Source organism: Ceratotherium simum, chromosome 7 (genome assembly GCF_057802395.1).
Source record: "Ceratotherium simum simum isolate JZ-2026a chromosome 7, ASM5780239v1, whole genome shotgun sequence".
Classification (NCBI taxonomy): domain Eukaryota; kingdom Metazoa; phylum Chordata; class Mammalia; order Perissodactyla; family Rhinocerotidae; genus Ceratotherium; species Ceratotherium simum.
In genome coordinates this window covers 33,361,333-33,381,639 of record NC_141906.1, presented here as the reverse complement: position 1 = coordinate 33,381,639, position 20,307 = coordinate 33,361,333, and the positions used below count along the sequence as shown (strand labels likewise).

The window sequence follows — 20,307 nt, the reverse complement described above, 5'->3', positions numbered from 1 at the left end:
CAGCTCCCAGCCTAACACGTAATAGGTGCCCAGGGAGTGTTCGATGAGTGAACATGTTCCCTTCCCCAGCTTTCCCCCTTCTCTGAAGGTGGCTGTTCAGTCACTCACATTTTAAAGATTTTATTTATTTTATTTTTTCCCCCCAAAGCCCCAGTAGATAGTTGTATGTCATAGCTGCACATCCTTCTAGTTGCTGCACGTGGGACTCGGCCCCAGGATGGACGGAGAAGTGGTGACTCGATGCGCACCCGGGATCCGAACCCGGGCCACCAGCATTGCAGTGCGCGCACTTAACCACCAAGCCACAGGGCCGGCCCAGTCACTCACATTTTAGTGTGAATTAGTTCAAAGATTTACCCTCTCTCTGAGACATGTGACCTTAAAGAAGAAACCAAATTTGGAAGGGGTCTTAAAGGGCCCATAATCAACCCTTAAAAACTTTATCTGTACATCTCTGTGGTGGAATTTCAGCACAGTGAAACCACACCTGAGGCCAGCAGATCTGTTCAAATCCACCCGCAGGTGAATTCTCCCCGCCTTCCATCCCAAAGAGGGTACACGCTGGGACAGAAACTGAGGTACCAATACCCCGTGGATGGCTAGGTGTTGTGCTGCCCTTGGATCCAGCACAGGGGGTACCATGCACACCCCTCACCCTCATACTGCAGGTTGCCCAGGTGCAGGATGGCGGCCAGGAGCTTCGAGATCTCCCAGTTTTCGGTGTCAGTGAACATGAGCACCTTCATGGCGGAGCGGATATTGGCGTACTCCTGGCTGTCCTCCCGGCCCTCACAGGCGATGCAGTTACCCTGGGGGGCAGGGGGGACAGTGGGGTGCAGGAGGCGTCAGGGAGGCCATAGGTACCCCAGAGAGGCAGTGCCTGGGCTGAAGGACCCTCTCTGCCGGGCCAGGCCAGCCTGGGGCACCGTCCTCACCTAATGAGCTCCGTGACTCTTCCAGAAAGTCTGGAAAGCTCCTGCCGGGGCTCCTCAAGAACACATTTTCCGTATCTATCTGGGAGCCCCGGATGCCCCTTCCTCTCAGGAGTGAGAGGAGCAGGTCACTGATGCCAAGCCTGCCCCATCACCCTGCCTGCAGTCACGGCACCAAGGCCCTACCATGCTCCCCCCTACCGTGGACACACCTCCCCCAGGGACTGACCCCTCACCAGGTGCAGCTGGTGTGGAAGGAGGAGGGGGTAACTGCAGACAGTGGAGCATCGACAGGGGTCTGCCCCACTGTGTGTGCCTACGAGACCTGTGTGTGTGTGTGTGCATGTGTGTGTTCACATGTGCCAGCCAACTACAGGAAGTGTCCACATCACACCTACAACACACACACACCCCCCTCTGTTGTCCCATATCCCTCAGGTGCCATGGCCCACATGTGCATCCACGGGCCTGGCCCAGCTCCAGGCAAACAGGCATGGTCTCTCCCAGGGCTAAGGAAGCTGGTGCCCCCAAGCCAGCCTGCCGTGTGCATGGTCCCCCACTGGTGCAGGCAGCAGCAACGGCCCCGAGGCCCACTTCTTCTCAGTGGCCTGACAGCAGCAAGAGGCTGGCACCTGGGCACTGAGACCAGTGAGCCCTCCAAGCCAAAGCCACAGCAGCCTGCACCCTACAATCCTGGGGGGCCCGGCAGAGCTCCCAGTCTCCACATCCTCAAAGACTGAACTAACACAGCATATGCATGCAGGCAGGTCCACCTGTGTGTACGTGTGGGTACGCGTGTGCCTGTGTGTCCCTGTGTCTGGGACATCCACACCCATTTAGGAATATGTGTCTATGGTGAGAAATTATCTAGATGCATGTGCAAGCAGGTGTGTGCTAGCAAGTGGGGGACAGGCCTCATGGCCTATACAAGCCCAGGGTGCACTGGGGCAGGTCAGGGGACAGGAGAAAGCCCACGCCAAAGTTCCCAGCCACCAGGCCTGGAGCTGGGGAGAGGCTAGGGGCCGGCCCCAACCTCGCTGGGATGGGTGTCCCCTCCCCGGTGCCCCACCTGGGCCTCACCATGGCCAAGTAGTTATAGTCGGAGGCCTGGCCGAGGCCCAGCTTCTTCTTCTGATCCTCACTCATGCCCTCCAGCATGCAGTAGAAGACGTGGTAATTCCTCTCATCGGGTGCCTGGAAAGGTGGGCACAGGGTGTTGGGGGACCAGGGGGCCATGAGGCAGCAGACAGGTCCGCGTGGGGGGCAGACCGCAAACACGGGTTTACGATGTCAACAGGGCTTTCAGGAACAAGCCCGGGTTCCTGGTGGCCTGCAGGCATGGAGGCAAGGAGGCAACAGGGTGCGGAGGGACAACTGGGCTGTGCAGCCGGGTGTCCCCCGCCCGCCCCTGAGGCTCGGGGTCTCTGCCCGGGGTTCAGGCCCACCTGGCGACAGACGCGCGACTTCTCCAGCAGGTACTGCTCGATCTTGGCGCCCTCGATGGCGCCCCGCTTGTTGAAGTGGATGTCAATGTACTTCCCGAAGCGGCTGGAGTTGTCATTGCGAATGGTCTTGGCGTTGCCGAATGCTGCAGGGGGGTGGAGGGTCACGGGCAGGGTCAGCCCCAGCCGGCCGCCCAGCTGCGCCCTGGGAGCCCCGGCCCTACCTTCCAGGATGGGGGTGGCCTCCAGCACCTGCTGCTCAATCCATGAGTGCTGCCCACTGATGGCCGCCAGGAACTGCAGGATCAGCTTCGTGCTCTCTGTCTTCCCTGCCCCAGACTCCCCACTGCAGAGCAGACCCAGGGAGAGGCAGGACCTGTTACAGCCCCAAGCTGCACCCCCCAGCTCCCCATCTGTAAAATGGGCTGACAAGAAGGACCTTCTGGGGCTAGGGGAGGGCTAAAGGAGCTCAGTGGTCTGCCCCATCCAAAGGTTACCTTCCTTCCCCTTCATTCAGACACTCACACCCCTCCATCCATACTTGCCATAGAGCATGCACCTACCAGATACTAAATCAACCCTTTGTCCTTTTACCCTCTGCCCAAGAGACAACAGAAGCCTGAGATTTCAACTGATCATAATTTAATAGGAGCCAGCAGTAAACAAGGCTGGCCTCAAAAGCTAACATGAGCTTTGGTGGCATTAATAGAGATATAAGGCCTGGGAAAGGGGAGGTGATTCTCTACATTAGGATGCAGCACAGAGTACATACGGTCTGGTTCTTGAGCTTCATGGCATTGCTGACCGTATAGACAATCCCTAGAGGCATTCACGGGGCTCAGAGCTGGAGCTCTAGGTGCTAAGCCTGGAGCTCCACGCTGGTGCTGGGCTGCCCACCTGATGATGCAGCACTGGTCGCGGCTGTTGCGTTTCATGTTGAAATAGCAATTGTCGGCGATGGCAAAGATGTGGGGGGGCATCTCCCCGATCTTCTTGTTGGTATACTGGCGGATGTGCTCTGGCGAGTAGATGGAGAGCAGCTGGTAGGGGTTCACGGCCACCAGGATGGAGCCTGTGTACGTCTGCGGGCAACAAAGGACGGGGAGCTCACCACTCCCAATGGGGAGGCTCTGACTCTAGAAAGCTCTCAGGCTCTGCCCTGCTTTGGCCCTCTGGAAGGGAGAGCGCTGGCTTTGGAGGCACACGGCCCTGGGGTCAGCCCTACCTCCCCATGAGTTGGGGCCAGGGCCTTCAGACTGGCACTGGGCCCGGCTCTGAGTAGGTGCTCAGTGATGTCTGATGAAGGGAGGAAGGGAGTGGGGAGAGGAGGGAGGGTCTCTAAGCCTCAATGTCATTATCGTTATCTGTAAAATGGGCAGAACGTAAGTGTATGGAAATTAATGGAAACTTCATAGCACACCGTAGGTACTCCTCAAATGCTGGCTCCCCCCTTTGCCTCCAAGCCCTGCATCCCAAATTTTTGGAGTCATAACCTGGACCATTCCAGAGTGGAGGCTGGGCTGATGAGGGCGAGTAGAAGCCATAAAGAGCTGAAGGCGCTGGGTATGTGGTTTGGGGGCCGGGTGGGTCCCAGTCTCTGTGGCACCACTTCAGGGCAGGGGGGCCCTGTGCTCTGAGGGACAGAGCACCCCCAGCTGTCCTGGGCACCTCAGAGAGCCTGCTGCGGGCTTTCTCTCCTTGGGCTCCTCTCTTGTTACACAGACTGACCACCTATACTCAAGACTTCCTGCTGTGGGCCCCAGGCCTTGCCACACAGGGGACGACAGAGCCTGGCCCTCCTGCCACCAGGGCAGAAGGAGGCACTCAGGGGCCACTGCGCCCTCCTCCAGACCCTCCCCGCCCCAGCTTGAAAAGGTCAGGCCCAGACTATAACCGGTGATGGATGTATTGACATCTGGGCCCGGAGAGGCTGAAGAAAGATGGGACCGCACAGGGGAGGTGACAGCCCCGCTCACCCCCTCCCGCCCAGGGCTCAGCGCATCACACCAGAGCACAGCCAGGCCCCTGCAGCCTCAGCCCAGGTAGCCATGGAGGGAAAGCGCTGCCGCTGCACAGCCTGCCAGGGGAGACACCCACCCGGGGCCAGGTGGCCATGCAAAGCAGCCCAGGGCTAGGTGCCCAAGACCCAGGCTCCAGTCCTGGCTCTGTCCTCCTTGGGCCAGGAGACCTGGCCAGACACCACCCTTCTCTGGGCCCCAGAGGACTCTCCTCTCCCCTCCAGGCTCTTCCTCCGAGCAGCCAACACCAGAAGCAGCTGAGCCTCACCGTGCTGACTGACTGACCGTGCGCAAGAGCCCAAGCAGGAAAAGATGGGGCGGGATGGGAAGGGAGGCTGGGGCGGGTTGGGGGGTGCGGGGAGCGGCCAGGCCAAGCACATAAGGCGAGCCGGGGCCGGCTCCGTGCCACACTCACCCGCCCTCCACAGCTGGTCTGAGGTTGGAAAGCGGGGGGCAGGAGAAAAGGGAGCTGGTCAGTGTCGGGGTAAGGGCCTTCTCTACCAACGACACCCCACACAGCCCAGGGCCAGGCTAACTTCTCCAAGGAGAGCCCACCGACCCCAGCACGGGATGCCTTAGCCACCATTCCCTCCAGCTCAGCCCTGCCTAGCTGTGGGAACCAGCCAGACTCTGGTCCCCGGGTGGGGGAGTCAGCCACAAGGAACATCCCTTTGGTAGATCACTTCGCTGCTCTAAGCCTCAGTTTGCTCATCTGTAAAAACGGGGTAGTTAACACCCACCTCCCACGGCTGTTGTAAAGACAAAAGGACATAACCTTTGACAGGTGCCTGGTACAGAGCGGCTGTCCATAAGTGCCACCGTCCTTTCTTCTTGATACTTCTTTAACAACGTGACACTTAACCTCCCGGCCACGGTCACCACGTGGCCTGAGGCTGGCTCCACGTAGTCATTAGAGAACCCTTCACTGAGACACGCGGGGAGAATGACGGGGAGGAAGGACGCCGGGAGGGAAAGCCTGGGGGTGCGGGAGCTCAGCCAAGGCACACAGATCACTCGAGGAGGCAGGGGCGGGAGCGGGGGAGCAGACGGCTAGCTCCTCAGTGGGAATCAAGCACAGAGGCGTGAAAGGGCGTGATATTTGGGAGGTCTGCTGGAGAAAGGTCACCCTGGCAGCTGTGGGAGGATGAACAGCAGCTGCAGAGGCTGCAGCCGGAGACACTGTTTCAGAACTAATGAACCAACAGGGGAGTGAGAGCTGGAGAGAGGTGCCCTGAGAGCGGGCTCGGGACCAAGCGCAGGGCAGGGGCAGTGCTGGAGAGAGCCAAGGGCGCACTGAGACACCATGGGAAGCCCTCCCAGGGCTGGGCCTGGACCCTCTTGTCCCACCCCCGACCTCCACGGCCCTCTCCACTCTGCCCACAGCCCAGAGGGCCCTCCTGAGCCCCAGGCCCCTCAGCACCCTGCCTCCTGGACGTCCCCACTCGATGTCCAGACCAGACCTCGCCCTCCCCTCCAACCCTGCTCCTTCTCAGCCTCCCAGCTCAGCCAGCAGTGCCACCACTATCCTTTGCCCAGGGCAGGACCTGGGAAGCGCCTGGACGCCTCCCTCTCCTTCATCCCAGCCTGGCTCTCTGCACTGGCACAGCCGCCTCCCTGGCCAGGAGCTGCCCCAGTGGGCTCCTGGCTTCCACACTGCTCACCACTATCTGTCCTCCACTGGGAGCCAGGGTCAGCTTTTAAAGAATCTGACCGTATCACCCCTCTGCTAAAAACTCTCAGGCAGCTTCTCATGGCCTCAGGACAAAGTCCATATCCTCTCCCTGCCCAGAAGACCAGAGCCCTGGCCCTGGCCAGCCGCATCCCACAGCCAGAGGCTCCCTCCATATAAACTTTCAGTTCAAAGCACCACACTCCATGCCCTGCCCCTTCACCCAGATAATTCCTGCTCATCCTTCGGGTCCGAGCTGGGCTGACCCCCTGCAGGAAGCCGGGCCCCCTCCTGTGTGGTCCGTCACAGCCTGCACAGCCCCCTGCACTTGGTCCACCTGACTCCCCCATAATTCTGGTTCAAGGCCTCCGCCCCCAGCCTCGTCTCCCCTCTGCCTGGGCCCAGCACACACGCACAGCACACAGGACACGCTCAGCAAATGTCTGCAGAGTGACTAGATTAATGGGTGGAGAAGAAATGAACTGCTGTCCACAGGAAATAGCTAGAAGGGAGCTGAGGGGAAGGCCCGTCAGCAACACTGAGGCAGCCCCACCTACATGGACAGGAAGGATGGCCCCGGGCATGTGGCTGGTGGAAGAAGCACAGAACAGTGTGGGGAGCAACGCTATCGCTCGTGCAGAAAAATAAAAAGTTATATATATAATTTTGTATCATACATATGATATATACACATCATATATATATATATATATATATATATATATATATATAGTCTTTCTCTTGGAGGATAGGTGAGAACTGAGTAGCAGTGATTCTCCCTGTGGCAGGAGGAAAACTCCAATTTGTAGCACGTACACCCATTTCAAAATAAATAATAAGAACGAGGCTCCTCCTTCAGTGACAGGACCCTCCCCGCAGAAGGGCAAGGTCACGCTAATGGCCAGGAAGACCCCTGTCAGCACAGGACTTTGCAGCTTCACGCCGTCATCCTCTTTGCTCCTCAGAAGGCCACTGCGAGGTGTAGTCATGTCCCCCCTCATCAGATGGGAGAACTGAGCCTCTGAGAGGGAAGGGACTTGCCAAGGTCACACAGCAGATAAGCAGGGAGTGGGATGCAGGAGGGACCCTGGCACCAGAACCGCAGCTCGCCTCCCCACCTGGGCTTCCCCAAATCCCCGGATTTGCACCTGTGGACTGTGGAGCTGGCCATGGGGGAAGTGGAAGAAGCAAGGGGCTTGGCCACTGCTGGCAGTCAGACCCAGGCCGGTCATGCCCCTCTGTAGGCCTCAGCGCCCACCCATCCCTCGAGGCTCTCGGCAGTTCCCGGAGCCCCCTGGCCCTCTCTCTCCAAGGCTCCACAGTCAGCAGAGGGTTAATGCCCAGCTGCCCAGCACAGGCCTCTTGCTCAAGCCTCCAGTAATAAAACCTGCCCTGTGGGACCAGGGGCTGGGGTGGGGGAGAGATAAGGACTATTTCCAAGTCAAGGACACAGCATACAGGTCCCTAGGGGCCCCCAAGTCCCCAGATGGAGATGAGAGGGCCTCTCTGGGGCGAGAGACACACCCCAGGACACGCAGCAGGAATAGCTCTACCTCTTCCAGGAAGCCCCCAGGCATGCTAGCCCTGGGGCCTCGCCTTAATAAGCCATGGAGACCAAGAACCCCATCCTGGGACACACACACACACCTTTCCAGAGTCACAGAGATGCCCACTCAAGAAGTCTCCCCATTGTGCCAGAGGGAAGACTGAGACCAGAGACGGGCAGGGACTCCAGGCCTGGGTCCATATGCCAAGACCTGGACCCAGGCCTCCCACCTCCCAGACCCGGGCTCCAGCCTCTGTTCAGCATCAGGGAGCCCAGGGCCCCACCAGCCCTGCCACCTGTTCCCTGTAGGACCCAGGGCCAGCCCCTGAGACCACCCAATGAGAGATTGCTAGGTGTCCTCTGTGGGCTCTCCTCAATTTGGGGTGCCCAGGGCTGACTTATGGCCCTGGCATGCTGTCCCTCAGGCTCCTGGGGGCTGGCCAGCTGGAGCAGGCAAGCCCAGGGTGGGCAGTCAGGGACAGAGCGTCCGCCCAGCCCATGGTGATCTGAAGAAATCCTGGGTGGTGGGGCTGTGCCCAGGGTAACCCAAGCCATGAAGTGACCAGGGGCTGTCATGGTTAGGGACAGGTATGGTTTCCAGGTGGGACCATGGCCCGGCCGCTTCTTCTGCTCTAATCCTACCTCATCCACAGCCACGTTTGGAGCCAGCAAACGGAGGACACCTCCGTGAACCCGCAGTTCTTAAGCACGGCCCCCCAGGCCAACAGACACCCAGAATCTTAGGCCCACAGAGTATCCTAGCTGGGGAGCTTCCAAGTGCCACGGCTTGGTTTCCCGACTATGAGCCCCTGAACAAGAAGGCAGCTGAGACACCTCATCTTGGCTCTATCCCCTGTGCCCTCCTGGCTCCTCCTTCACCCAGAAAAGCAGGCAGAGACGTTACTGGTGAAACTTCTAATGAGGCAAATGGTGCGGATCTCAAGGTTTTCTGGAGAATCCATAAACCTCTGGAATTCTTTTCCTGGATCCCCTGGTCAGCCTACTCAAGGACATGACATCCAGGCTGATTTCTCCGCTAGCTGCCAGCTAATCAGTCTACCCCCCAAATTCCACAAACAAGGTTCACTAAGCCTGGACTGTCTGAGGTTTTTTTCCTCCCCCCTCCCTGATGAATCCTGTGTTTGCCTTTCTTCCTTGATTCAGGCTACAATCGACTCCCCACGTGTGAAGAAGCAGTTTGCCTGCAAAATCACTAAACTCCACGCAAAATAACCAACTACATGCTTCTGAGTTATTCTTAGACACAGTCTGCGGGGTCCCTGGTGGAGACAATTCCCACCTCACTCACAGAGGCCCTCGGCCTCCTCTTGACAGGAGACTGGGTCAGGACATCAGCTCTGGCAGTGGCCTCCCTGGGCAGGCAGATGGGGGCTCCCCGCTGACCTCCACACCCAAGTGTCAGACTCCACCAGGCCTGGGTGAGCCGCCAGAGAGAGCCCCAGGACCCTCCTGTGTCCACCTGTTGTCCAGGGAGAGGAGCAACGAGGGAACTGCCAAGAACTGGAGTGCAGACACCAGTGGGTCCCCATGGGGTATCTTGGCCTGGGCTGGAGTTCTAGCCACCTCTCTGGCTGGGTGACGCTGCTCACGTCTGGAGGTGCCCTGTGTACCCTGCCCTACTCTGGGTAAGGGAAAGAGTGAGAGCAGCTTTGTGAGGCTAGGGGGCTCCCTGCGGAAGCCACTTGCTGTGCCTACACGATGGACAGTTGTCAAGGGCCCCAGCACAGCCTCTCCCTGGGAGCCCAAAGCCACAGAGAGACCCAGAGTGGGGAGGGTGGTGGAGGGCCTCCCCGGCAGGTGAGGGGCCACAAGGCCAGGGCTTCTGAGGGAATGGACCCCTTGCCCTGAGAGCTCTTTCCCGTGATTCCTCAGAGACAACCCCCAGGCTCCTTCAGACTCTTCCAGCACTGTCTCCCTGGCTCCCATCACAGTCCTGACAACCGGAGTAACACTGTGCTCCTCACTCGCCTGGCACGGTCCTGCCTCCGGCCTTCTAATCCTGAACACCATCTCTACCGGCCAACCTCACCCACCTCCAGGAGCCCCACTGCTTTCCCCAAGCTGGGAGTGACAACTCACTCCTATAGATCCCTCGGAATCTGCTCTGCACTTCCCCGGGCTCTTATCACCCCACGGCTCCCTGAGCATGCCCTCCACACCAGCCTGCTCAGGGCCTGGGGACCTGCCTCGGGGGGCACCCCCTGCTCTCTCCTTGTTGTCGCACATCCATGGTTTCCTTCACCCCTGAGCTGCCTGAGGGAGGGGCTGGGTCAGAGGCCTGCAGTGACCCCAGAGCACAGCTCTGGGCCTGGCTAAACCTTGTGGAGCCTCAGTTCCCCTGTCTGTAAAATGGGACTATGGGACGAGATCAGCAGTTCTGAGTGTGGTCCAGTGACCTCTGAGGGTCCCCAAGACCCTTTCAGGAGTCTGCAAGGTCTTTTCTTTTCCACCTTCATATCTGTGAGTCCAGATTTTCTTTATACACTTCAACCAAAACAACATCACATCAGGGGGAGGGCAAAGGGGTAAAAGGGAACATACGTATGGTGACTGATGGAAACTAGACTTTTGGTGGGGAACACGATGCAGTCTATACAGAGCCGAAATATAATGATGTACACCTGAAATTTACATAATGTTATAAACCAAAGTGACCTTAATTTAAAAAAAAATCACATCAGACTGGATGCAAAGCAGATATAAGAATCCAGTTGTCTTCTATTCAGCCAGATATTAAAGATATTTGAAAAAATTGTAAGGTAATGCCACTCTTCTCACTGAGTTTTTTTATTTTGGCAAATAGTTATTTTTCACAAAAATATGTTATCATGTAACGGATTTTTTAAGTTATTTTTAAACGAATTAATAGTTTTAAAAAATTCTCAATTTTAATTACTAATATGGTAAATATCAATAGATATAACCCACATACAAGCTCTATGGGGTCCTCAATAATTTTTAAGAGCATAAAGGGTTCCTGAGGCCCAAAAGTGTGAGACCCTCTAGACTACATGATCTCTGTGGGCCCTTGCTGTTCTGCTGCTCTCTGAGCCCACCTCAGGATCAGCTCAGTCCTGGTGGAGTGAGACTGTCTTTATGTGTCCTCTTGAGTTTCAAGGTGGGGGAGTCTCGGGTGTGTGTATGACTGGTTCTAGCATCAAGGTGTTGGGGGATCAAGGAGCATGTTCCCTCCTTCATTCCCTTCCTGAGGATACAGAGCCTCCACCCATCCTCTCGAGGCCGACGGCAGGCCCTGACCACACAGCAAACCCAGGGAGGGTAGCAGTTCCTCCGTCCAAAGCGCTGGGCCTCTCACAGACCCGCCTTGGTCTCCCGGAGGTTCCAAGGCCTACGGAGGCACCCGAACCTGTGGTACAAACCGTTCCCTTCCGTAACCACAAACCACACAAGCCACGGCCCAAAAGAGAGGATGAGCCAGTCGGAGCGGCTGCAGGCTGATGAGTCCCTGGCCCCGGAGCCCAGAACCGGACCTAGCACTCTCAGGAGACTGGGCCCTCGGGCGCGGCGGGGCCGGAGGGGGCGGGGCTGTGGAGGGCGGGGCTTAGAGGGGCGGCACTCACGTAGATGAGGTGGTCCCTGTAGCGGATGAGCAGGTTGCGCAGGATGCCGGCCTCATTGAGGTCCCCCAGGCGGATCATGTCCTCCACGCCGTGGACCGACGTGGGGTGCATGGGTTTGATGTGCGTGGCATTCTGCGGGGAGATCCAGTGTTCCTGCGGGGAGGACGGCGGCTAGCGTCTGCTCGCTCTCTTGGGACCCAGGCTGTGCAGCGCAGGGGAAGGGGCCCGGGAGGGACGGCAACCCGGGTCCCTGCGACCCTCGTAAGCCCCTCATCCTCTCCGGTGGCCAAACACTATCAGTTCCAACAGGTGTGAGTCTATGAGGAAGGTACCGCCCACCCCCACATGTCATGGACCGCTCCTCCTCCTCTTAGGGGATGCTCTCTACAGACCTAAGAGGTGGGCAGAGCAGGGACTTTGGCCTCACCTTATGTTGTCATAAAGGGGATTAGAGTCCCCCTGGTCGCTTTGCAGGATGGAGTGGAAAATGTAATCATGGGACTTAGACTTGGCTTCCAATCCAGGCTCCCATAAACGAATGCACAAAAAGTTATTCAAATAGTGCCAAGAATAAACCAACAGGCATAGGGGATGGAGAATCACCAGGGAGCTACATTAGATTGAGGATCAGGGGTCACTCCTCTGAGGAGGTGACCTTTGAATGATGAAAAAGAGACCACTGTAAGGTGGAGACAGGGAATTCCACGCCCAAGGAACAGCAAAAGCGAAGCCTCTGAGGCTGGTGAAGGCTTGGCACCGTCAAGCAAAAGCCAGAAGGCAGGGCAGTAGCAGTGGAGACAGAGACGAGTGGACCCGTTCGGGATATGTTTCACAGGGCTTGTGGATGGATGTGGAGCAGGGTGAACTTTCAGTACTTGTGAGCTGAAGCAGAAACCAGGACACCAGCTAGGAAACCTGCTCCCTCTTCTCCCCTGCAATATTTCCTGCTGCCACAGGGTGGCAGACGGTTGCACATCTGGGCTATAGCATTGGCTCTTTCAACAAGCTTGCCGAGCCCTGGTTTCCACGGAGTGCTGGAAGCCTCCCCTCCCCCACGTGATCTCCAGCACCTTCTACACACAACCCCAGCCTCTCAGGAAAGTAAGAGCCTGACCTGTACTCTGGGGTGTGGCTACAGCCTGAGTCGAGCCCCCACAGGCCTTGGGCCCCCCCAACCCTGTTTCCAAAGGCCAGAACCCCGGGAGCCTCAGAACCAGGCAGGAACCTGACGGGCCCCCTCGGCTGAGTTGGGGGCTCCTCTGGGCTCCCATGTTGCCTGGGTCTCCCACTGCAAGGCGGTGGTCACACTAGGTTGCCATCGTCTGAGTGCAGTTCTGTCCCAGACCTCCCAATTTGCCCCAAGGCTGGGAGGCCAGATTCTGTGTCTGCTATGCCCCTGGCCCACAGTTCCCCCTGCAGGCGCCAGGCACAAATGATGTGGCAGGGTATCTCTGATGAGACAGATGGCCAGCTGGGGACGACTGGGAACCAGGTCTGAATTAGAGGCAGAGTCCTAGTCATGGAGAGACCCCAGAAGTCCCCTATTCCAGCCCCCTCACTTCACATGAGAAAACAGGATCAGAGTAGGGTGGTGGCCTGCCCAAGGCCCTCAGAGGGATCAGGGAGGGGGCCAGCCATTGCCTGCAACTCCAGTTTCCCTGGCATTTCCTGGCTCCTCTTGGGCCAGGAGCATTTCAATCCAGGTCAGACCCTCACACCACCCTCCCGGAGACATGAAAGGGCTGAGTGGTGAGATCGAAGAACCCTCCCAGATTTTCCAATCCCATGTGGAACATTCCTCTCTCTCAGGCACTCTATTTCTTGATAAGAGCTGAGCCAGTTGGAAAATTCCCTCTGCCTGGTCCCCGCACCCTGACTCGGTCCTAGGCCCCAGCATGGGCCAAAGAGGAAAGGACTCCTGGGCAGGCTGTCTGCTCTCCCCACTTGACGCCAACCTCTGGTCCCATGATTCCCCCCCAGGACAGTTCGGCACAGAGTTAAGAGGCGGCTCAGCCACTGCTTGACCCTGTAGCCCTGTGCGTGTCACTTTGCTTCCCTAAGCCTCCACAACCTCATCTATGAAATGGGAATTAGAGTAATGGTCTGTTCTTTGTGGGGAGGATTAATGAATACGATAAAGGCCAACCTTTTACTGTTGGGGCTGTTTTACTCCTGCCAGGTCTAAAAAGTGCTGGTGGGGCCGGCCCCCTGGTGTAGCGGTTAAGTGCGTGCGCTTCGCTGCTGGTGGCCCCGGTTCAGATCCTGGGCGTGCACCGACGCACCGCTTGTCAGGCCACGTTGAGGTGGCGTCCCATATAAAGTAGAGGAAGATGGGCACGGATGTTAGCCCAGGGCCAGTCTTCCTCAGCAAGAAAAAAAAGAGGGAAAAAAAAAAAAGCACTAGTGCCTGGTAATTGCTCAACCAGTGCTGGCTATTTATTACTCTTATGCTTTCTAGCTTTGCAAAGGAGATGTATGTTCTCATATGTTCCTGCTAACATCCCATGACAGAATTACTGGCCCCTGGTTTACAGTGAGGAGTCACACTCCAGTGGTGAAGTGGCTCACCCTGTTACATGGCAGCGCCGAGCCTCCCCCACCCTTTTCCTGCATGGAAGGTCTCCCGGCTGAAGTCAGCACCCCTCAGGTCAATGTCCACAGGCCCCTACCGCACAGACCAAAGTGTAACCAGGGAACGAGGCCTGGCCCTGCAGGAATGCCAGTGAGAGAGAGAGGGAGGGAGAGAGAGAGACAGAGAGAGAGGGAGGGAGAGAGAGAGACAGAGAGAGAGAGAGACAGAGACAGAGGACATGGCCAATTCAAGGGATTCGGGACACATTTGGGAAACTGCTGGCCTGGCACTGAGTTTGGAGAGACAGGGACGACGTGCCCCATAGAGGAAGGGAAGGAGGGGAGCGTCTGGCAGTGGGAACAGCTTGGGCAAAGGCAGAGCGTTAGATCCAGGGAGGACTGGAACCATAATCGTTCATTCATTCGTTCATTCAGCAAGTCTTTTCAGAGAGCCTTCTCTGCTCACACCCTTTGCTGAGCTCCAAGGAACCAGCCAGGACTGCCCTGGTCCCTGCCATCAAGTTGAAGGAGTCTGTGGGAAGACAGAGGGGTAAAAGACAATGGCCTGGGGGACGGGGAGAAGGCATGGGAGTGGGAAAGGCTCCTCAAAGAGGAGGTCAGAAGCCCCGGGCCCAAGGCCACTGAAGCAAACCTAGCCTCCCTAACCTGCTCCTGGCCGGCCAATCATGTCCCTCCCCCCTGCATCCCCCCCGCCCCCCATCAGGGCTTTGGTGGGGGGAGTGGGAGGGGACCTCTGGGATCTGGTGACACCGTTACAGGACACCATCTGACATGCAACACGACCTGGGTGAAACTCGAGCCTGCAGCGGAGTCCCTGGGCCACCCTCGGGGCTCTGAGCAGGTCTGTGGGCCTGTGTGTGCTGCCAGCCAAGCCTGTGCCCACTTCTTGGCTGCAACCTCACAGTGCTTCCCAGAGGGTCTAGAACTGCAGCCTCTGGAACAACGTTGCAGGCACTCCGGTTCTAAAGCCCAGGGGACAAAACAGTGGTTAACAGACCCCGAGCCCCAAAGCTGCCACTGAGATATTGGGAGAGGAAACACGCCCGAGGCCGGAGGTCCTGGTCCTGACCCAGCACCATCGCCCACTAGCTATGTGACGAGTCCTGGTGGTCCCCTTCTGTGCCCCAATAACCCTTTGGGATAACAGTACCTTTCACAGATTCTGTGAAGACCCAAAGACAGAATGTGATCAAGGGGCTTTGCAAACCCCACGGGGGTGTCCCTGGGGGCTGCAGGGATCACAGTGATGCCCCTGCCCCCTCCATGCCCAGTCCCAGGCTTCCAGGGTCCTTGCCACCAGCAGAGCCTTCTGCTCTAGGCCACTGCACCCTCTTTCTCCCCATCAGACTAGGAGACTAAGACAGGGACTCGGTCCCATCTCTATGTCCCCAGTGCTGGGCACAACCCAAATTATGGAGGAACTGAATCTCCCTCTGTCCCCCCGTCCCTGCTAAGCCGCAACCCTGCTCTCTGCACCACATCTACATGTCCCCACGCCATGTATACACGTGCAACACACATGCACACGTGTTCAGAGGCCCCAGGCTTCCCCCCTGGGCCCTCATCACAACCACCCACTTTCTGCAGGGCAGGGCCGTGACTTCAGACCCCTTCTTCCCTCCCCAAGGCCCCACTCTCACTACCTACCAACTCACACTTCCTCTGTCCTTTTCCTTCAGGGCCACAGGAGATAAAGGGTTAATCTGTTAGACTGATTCCCAGGCAATGCCAAGGTGGACAATGAATTCAGATGATGCCTGAACCCAACAGAGTGAGACTATGGGCGTTTCAGACTAACTCTCACTTTACTGAGGTGGTCTCCACCTGTGATCTCACTTACGGGTCAACAACCTTGTGGGATCGTTACTATTATTCCCTTTTTACAGAAGAGGAAACTGAGGCTTGGAAGGGAAGGAGACTTGGCTGAAGTTGCATAGCTAGTAAGTGGGCAGGATGGGATCTGAACCCAGTCTGTCTGACCCCAAAGCACCCCTGTGCCTGAGGAGCTCCCAGCCTGGTGCCACCCCCTGCCCCACCATACACACACACCTGCCCACGCAGACACACATCTCTAATTCCAGGCAGAACGGACAGAAGTGCTGTGGAAATAGCACAGGGAGTCTGGGGCAGGTGGGGAGGCTCCCTCTCACAAGGGGAGTGGGGAAAGCTCCATGGAGGAGGGGGCTCTGAGAGGCAGCAGTGGGGCACAGGCCCTGCCTCCACCCCCTTGAGGCAGGTCACTGCTTGGCCCCTGCCTCAGGTCACCTGTCAGCCTATGTCCTCCCCAAAGCACGGGGGCCGGGGGAGGTAGGGGTCACTCACATTGCCTTCGTCGTCCACCACCTGGATCTGCCCAGAGTCGCAGAGCTTCACCACCGCCCCAATGGGCACATCAAACTCCTGCCCGGACCTCAGGTCCATCCAGACATAGTCCCCCTGTGGTGAGAGAGGGTCCCAGGCCAGGTGAGCAGGGAGGGCATCGAGCACCCCTTCCAGGCAGTCCTGTGCCCCACCCCTACCTCCACCAGAGGCTCCTGTGCCAACCACAGGAGAGGGAAGAAAAGGGAACTCATGCTTGCTGGGAGCCGTCTGGTGCCAGGCCCCGGGCTGGGGACTCAGGCAAAGCCATCAATCCCTCCTCAGTAGTGGTCATTATTGTCCCCATTTTACAGATGAGGCAGCAAAGGGTCAGGGAGGGGAAGAGCTGAGACCACACAGCTGGGCAGCTTCAAATCCAGGCCTGTCCGACGCCCAGCTCTCCCTAAGACTCTACCCACCACGTGTACAGCGGACTCATGGAGGGTTAGGTAGAAACACCAAGCCACCCAAACCACGTCCCCTCTGTCCTAAAAGAGACGTCCCCACAGGACACCCAAATAGCCTCCATCACCTCCACGGTCAACTCGCATAGTCATAGTTACAGGTTCCTCGCAGTGACACTGCCCTGTGATACAAGTTGACACTGCTCTCAGCCACACTGTCTCCTGGCTTGTGGGGAGAGCCTAACCTTGAGGGGGAGGGGCATCACGTCTGTGTCCCCTGCAGCGTCTGCCACAGGGCCTAGCTCTCACTACACGCTCAGTAAGGGCTCGTGGAAGCCAAATCTAAAACCCGAGTCAGAGAAATGGACTTAGAACAACCACTTTCAGCAATGATGCAGTCAACAAACATGTATTCAGCACCTACTGAGTACAAGGCACTGGTTGATCTAAATGGTGGGGATGGAGCAGTGACTGTGGAGTCTACATTCTGGTTGAGAGGAGACAGAAAACAAACAACTGAGCAAGCACCTTAACTTGATCACTCTGGAGAGTGATGCATGCTGTGATGGAAAGAAGCACACCTATGGCGGAGAGTGATTGAGCCAGCCAACTGGGAAGGCCACTCCGCGGAGGCAGTCTCTGAGCTGAGACCTGAAGGGTGAGAAGCAGCCAGACAAGGAAAGAGCAGGGGTAGGAATCTGAGCAGAGGGAATGACAAGTGCAAAGGCCCTGAGGCCGGAAGGAACAGTAAGGAGGTCATTGTGGCAGGACCTGATGAAAGAGAGGGAGGTCAGAGGTGGGCAAGATCCACGACACACAGATTGACCTGGAGGTAAAAGTTTGGATTTTATTCTAATACTAATAAGAGTATTCTTTTTGGGTGGTTCCCAAATTCCCCAGGTGGGTAAGAGAATATAGGCATCCTAAGAAAAATGTAACTTACTATCAAGTGGCAGTTACAAACATAACAGCTGAGAAAACTGATTCACAATGAAATAAGCCCGTGGGAAGGGCCCGGCGGAAACAGCTCTGGGCTATGAGTCAGGAAACTGAGCTCCAGGACCTGCTTCGCCTTGGACAAGTCGCTGACCGCTTTGAGCCTCAGTTTCCACATGCTCAGTGAGTCCCAAGGCCAACGCATCATCGTGTCAGCCTCCTCCTGTTCCCATTGGAACCAACCATTTTTCAGCCACAGCTGCCACTGCGGGCCTCCGCTACCTGGGAGGTTAGTGCACGTTAGAGACAGGCTAGCTCCAAACCCAAGCTTTCTCCCAGAAAAGGTAAGAAAAACTGGAGAGCCTCTGGGAGGGGAGAAGAACTCACACGTTGACTGAGCATCTACTGTGTGCCCCGGCTGCGTGGCTGCCCCACAGATCGCCCCATTTAGTCCTCAGAACTGCTCTAGCCCCAGCCCCAGCCGCGCTCCTGCCGCGCTCCCCACCCACTCCAAGTGCCGGCCCGGCCACCTGACACACCCCTGCTCCCCACCTGCCCCTACCCCACCAGACCTGTCCACTGAGTGGGCGCCCACCTGTCTGTCTAGACCCAGAGCAAAGAGCTACTCTTCCCTGGCCCTTCTCCCCCTCCCCGCCTTCCTCCTCCTGTGCAACCTCTGAGTAGTTCATTCATTCATTCAGCCCATATCTGTGGAGAGCCCGCTGTGGGCTGGTCCAGACGGGAAGGCAGAGTACCGAGGGCCAGATGAGGTGAGGACGTAGCGGGGCACCAGGTCATACAGGGCCCTGGAAGCCATGGACAGGAGTTGGACTTTCAAGTATGACAAGAAGCCATTGGAAGGTTTTAAGCAGGAGAACGGCTCCATGGCCCCCGGGCTTGCCCCTTACTGCCAGCACCCTGCTGGGTCATCACCATCTGCATCCGTTCCCCACTAGCCTGGGTCTGAGTCTCTCACCTGTGACTCCCCAGAGCCAGTCAAACACAGAAAAACAGAGAGAGAGAGAATGTGTGTGTATGAGCAAATATATGAGAGGGTGTGTGTATACAAGTGACAGAGTGTGTGAGAGAGAGAATGAGAATGTGTAGTGTGTGTGAGAGAGAAAGAAAGAGAGAGACTGTCCGATTCCTCAGCCGGGCCGTGATGGGGCCGTGGCACCAGGACATTGCTCTGTGCTGACTCACAACACCCTACATGGGCCGGGGAGTGAGACAGATGCATCCTTGTAATTAACTGTCTCACCGAACCTCATGACAGCCCTTACGCAGAGGACTCTATCTCCACTTCATCTCAAAGAGGTCAAGATACGTGCCCATGGTCACACAGCTGTTTTGCAGGAGAGCAGGAATGAAGCCCAAGCCCAGGGAACTCCAACTCCCCTGAGCCCAGCCCTGAACCCAGCTCTGTGAGTAAATCGGGAAGCCTTGATCAGGTCTCTGGCTGTAAATGGCTCATGGGCCCAAAAGGCAAGCTGGAAGCTTCAGCTAAGGGCAGCTGGAGGGCAGGGGTCTCTCTGAGCGACCTTTATTCCCGACCCAGCCCAGGACCTGGCACACAGAAAATGCTTCCACTCAGGGAACAGAGAACAACCAAAATAAAAGATCTTGTGTGAGCAAGCACTGGAGGCTCAGAGAGGCTGAGCAAGGAGCTGAGGGCCACACTGCAAACAGAAGTGCCTCAGTGTGGCTGTGCAACTTGGGGCAAATTCCAGCTTCTCTGCTGTCACATGAGTGGCTGGAGGCGAGGGTCTCCCAGCCCCAGAGTGGTGATTTCCTAGAATGGATTTGTTTAAAAGTTCTCAAGGGTCCCCCAAACCCCAGTGGGGCCTCCCCCCAGGGAAGCCCGGACACATTCACAGTGAACACTAGTTTAGAGCTCTAGGTTCAGGTCCCAGTTCTGCCAACATCCCGGTGTGACTTTGGGTAAGTCTTTCAGTTTCTCTGGGCCTCAGGGCTCACCAGCCTTAAAATGGAAGGAGTCAGTGCACACGAAGATGAGAGAGCCACGCAAACGCAAGTCCTCCTTGAGGTCCACCTGCCTTCCCCACCAGGCATCAGCCCACTGTGGGATCAATATTAACCCCTACAGGGCCTTAGCCCATTATGCCTCTTTCCTTCTCGGGGACAGGGCCTGGGGCTCAGTCCCTGTTTGTGGAATGAAAGGGAGTCTATTTCAGGGCATTGCCCCCCTCACTTATCCTCATAATCACTCTGGGACACTGGTTTTATTTGCCCCATTTTCTCAGGCGGGAAAGGTGAGCCAGAGACTTGCCAGAGGCGCCTGTGAGGGAGGAAGAGTCCAGTCGCTGACCTTAGGTGGTAGAGGGGCCCGCGGGCCACGCTTGCCTTCTACCAGTCGGCAGGCAGTCCACAGCGTCTGCCTAGGCCCCTGGGGCACCTGGCGGTGCTCCCTGCTCTGACCCCCGCACAGGGCGGGCAGCCCCTTCTGGCCCTGGTCCCTCCACCGCGCCTGGATGCGAAAGCCCGCCGCCCGAGGCGGGCAGCCGGGGCGCGTTCACGCTGGGACGGCATGCGGCTCCGGAGGGCCCCCGTCTGCGTGCACCCTGGGGCTCTGTGACCCCGCGGCCGGCCTGGCTCCTGACAAGCGGGGAAACTGAGGCCGAGGCGGGTCCCCGGGGTGCGCCCTCCCCCTCGCGGCCCGGGCCTCACCGGCAAGACCGCGTAGGCCTTCAACGCCTGGTTCAGGCTGCGCACCAGCGCCCACTTGCCGGGCTGCTTGGGGCGCGCCTCGGGGTCGGCGAGGTCCGCAGGGTCAGCGGGGGGCTCCAT

The 20,307-nt window shown here is 57.6% G+C and overlaps 1 protein-coding gene across 1 annotated transcript in view; it reads right to left on the bottom strand.

The window, feature by feature from the left end:
- The window catches only part of MYO7A (myosin VIIA), an 80,505-nt gene extending 60,198 nt beyond the window's left edge, over nucleotides 1-20,307 (bottom strand). Inside the window, exons 1-10 of the mRNA XM_087434076.1 lie at nucleotides 20,188-20,307; nucleotides 19,829-19,987; nucleotides 16,124-16,237; nucleotides 11,210-11,362; nucleotides 4,808-4,825; nucleotides 3,272-3,456; nucleotides 2,599-2,720; nucleotides 2,378-2,520; nucleotides 2,013-2,126; nucleotides 656-809 (exon numbers count right to left, since the gene is read on the bottom strand). Of these exons, the coding sequence (XP_087290202.1) occupies nucleotides 656-809; nucleotides 2,013-2,126; nucleotides 2,378-2,520; nucleotides 2,599-2,720; nucleotides 3,272-3,456; nucleotides 4,808-4,825; nucleotides 11,210-11,362; nucleotides 16,124-16,237; nucleotides 19,829-19,987; nucleotides 20,188-20,307 (1,282 nt within the window). The remainder of the gene's footprint in view (nucleotides 1-655; nucleotides 810-2,012; nucleotides 2,127-2,377; nucleotides 2,521-2,598; nucleotides 2,721-3,271; nucleotides 3,457-4,807; nucleotides 4,826-11,209; nucleotides 11,363-16,123; nucleotides 16,238-19,828; nucleotides 19,988-20,187) is intronic.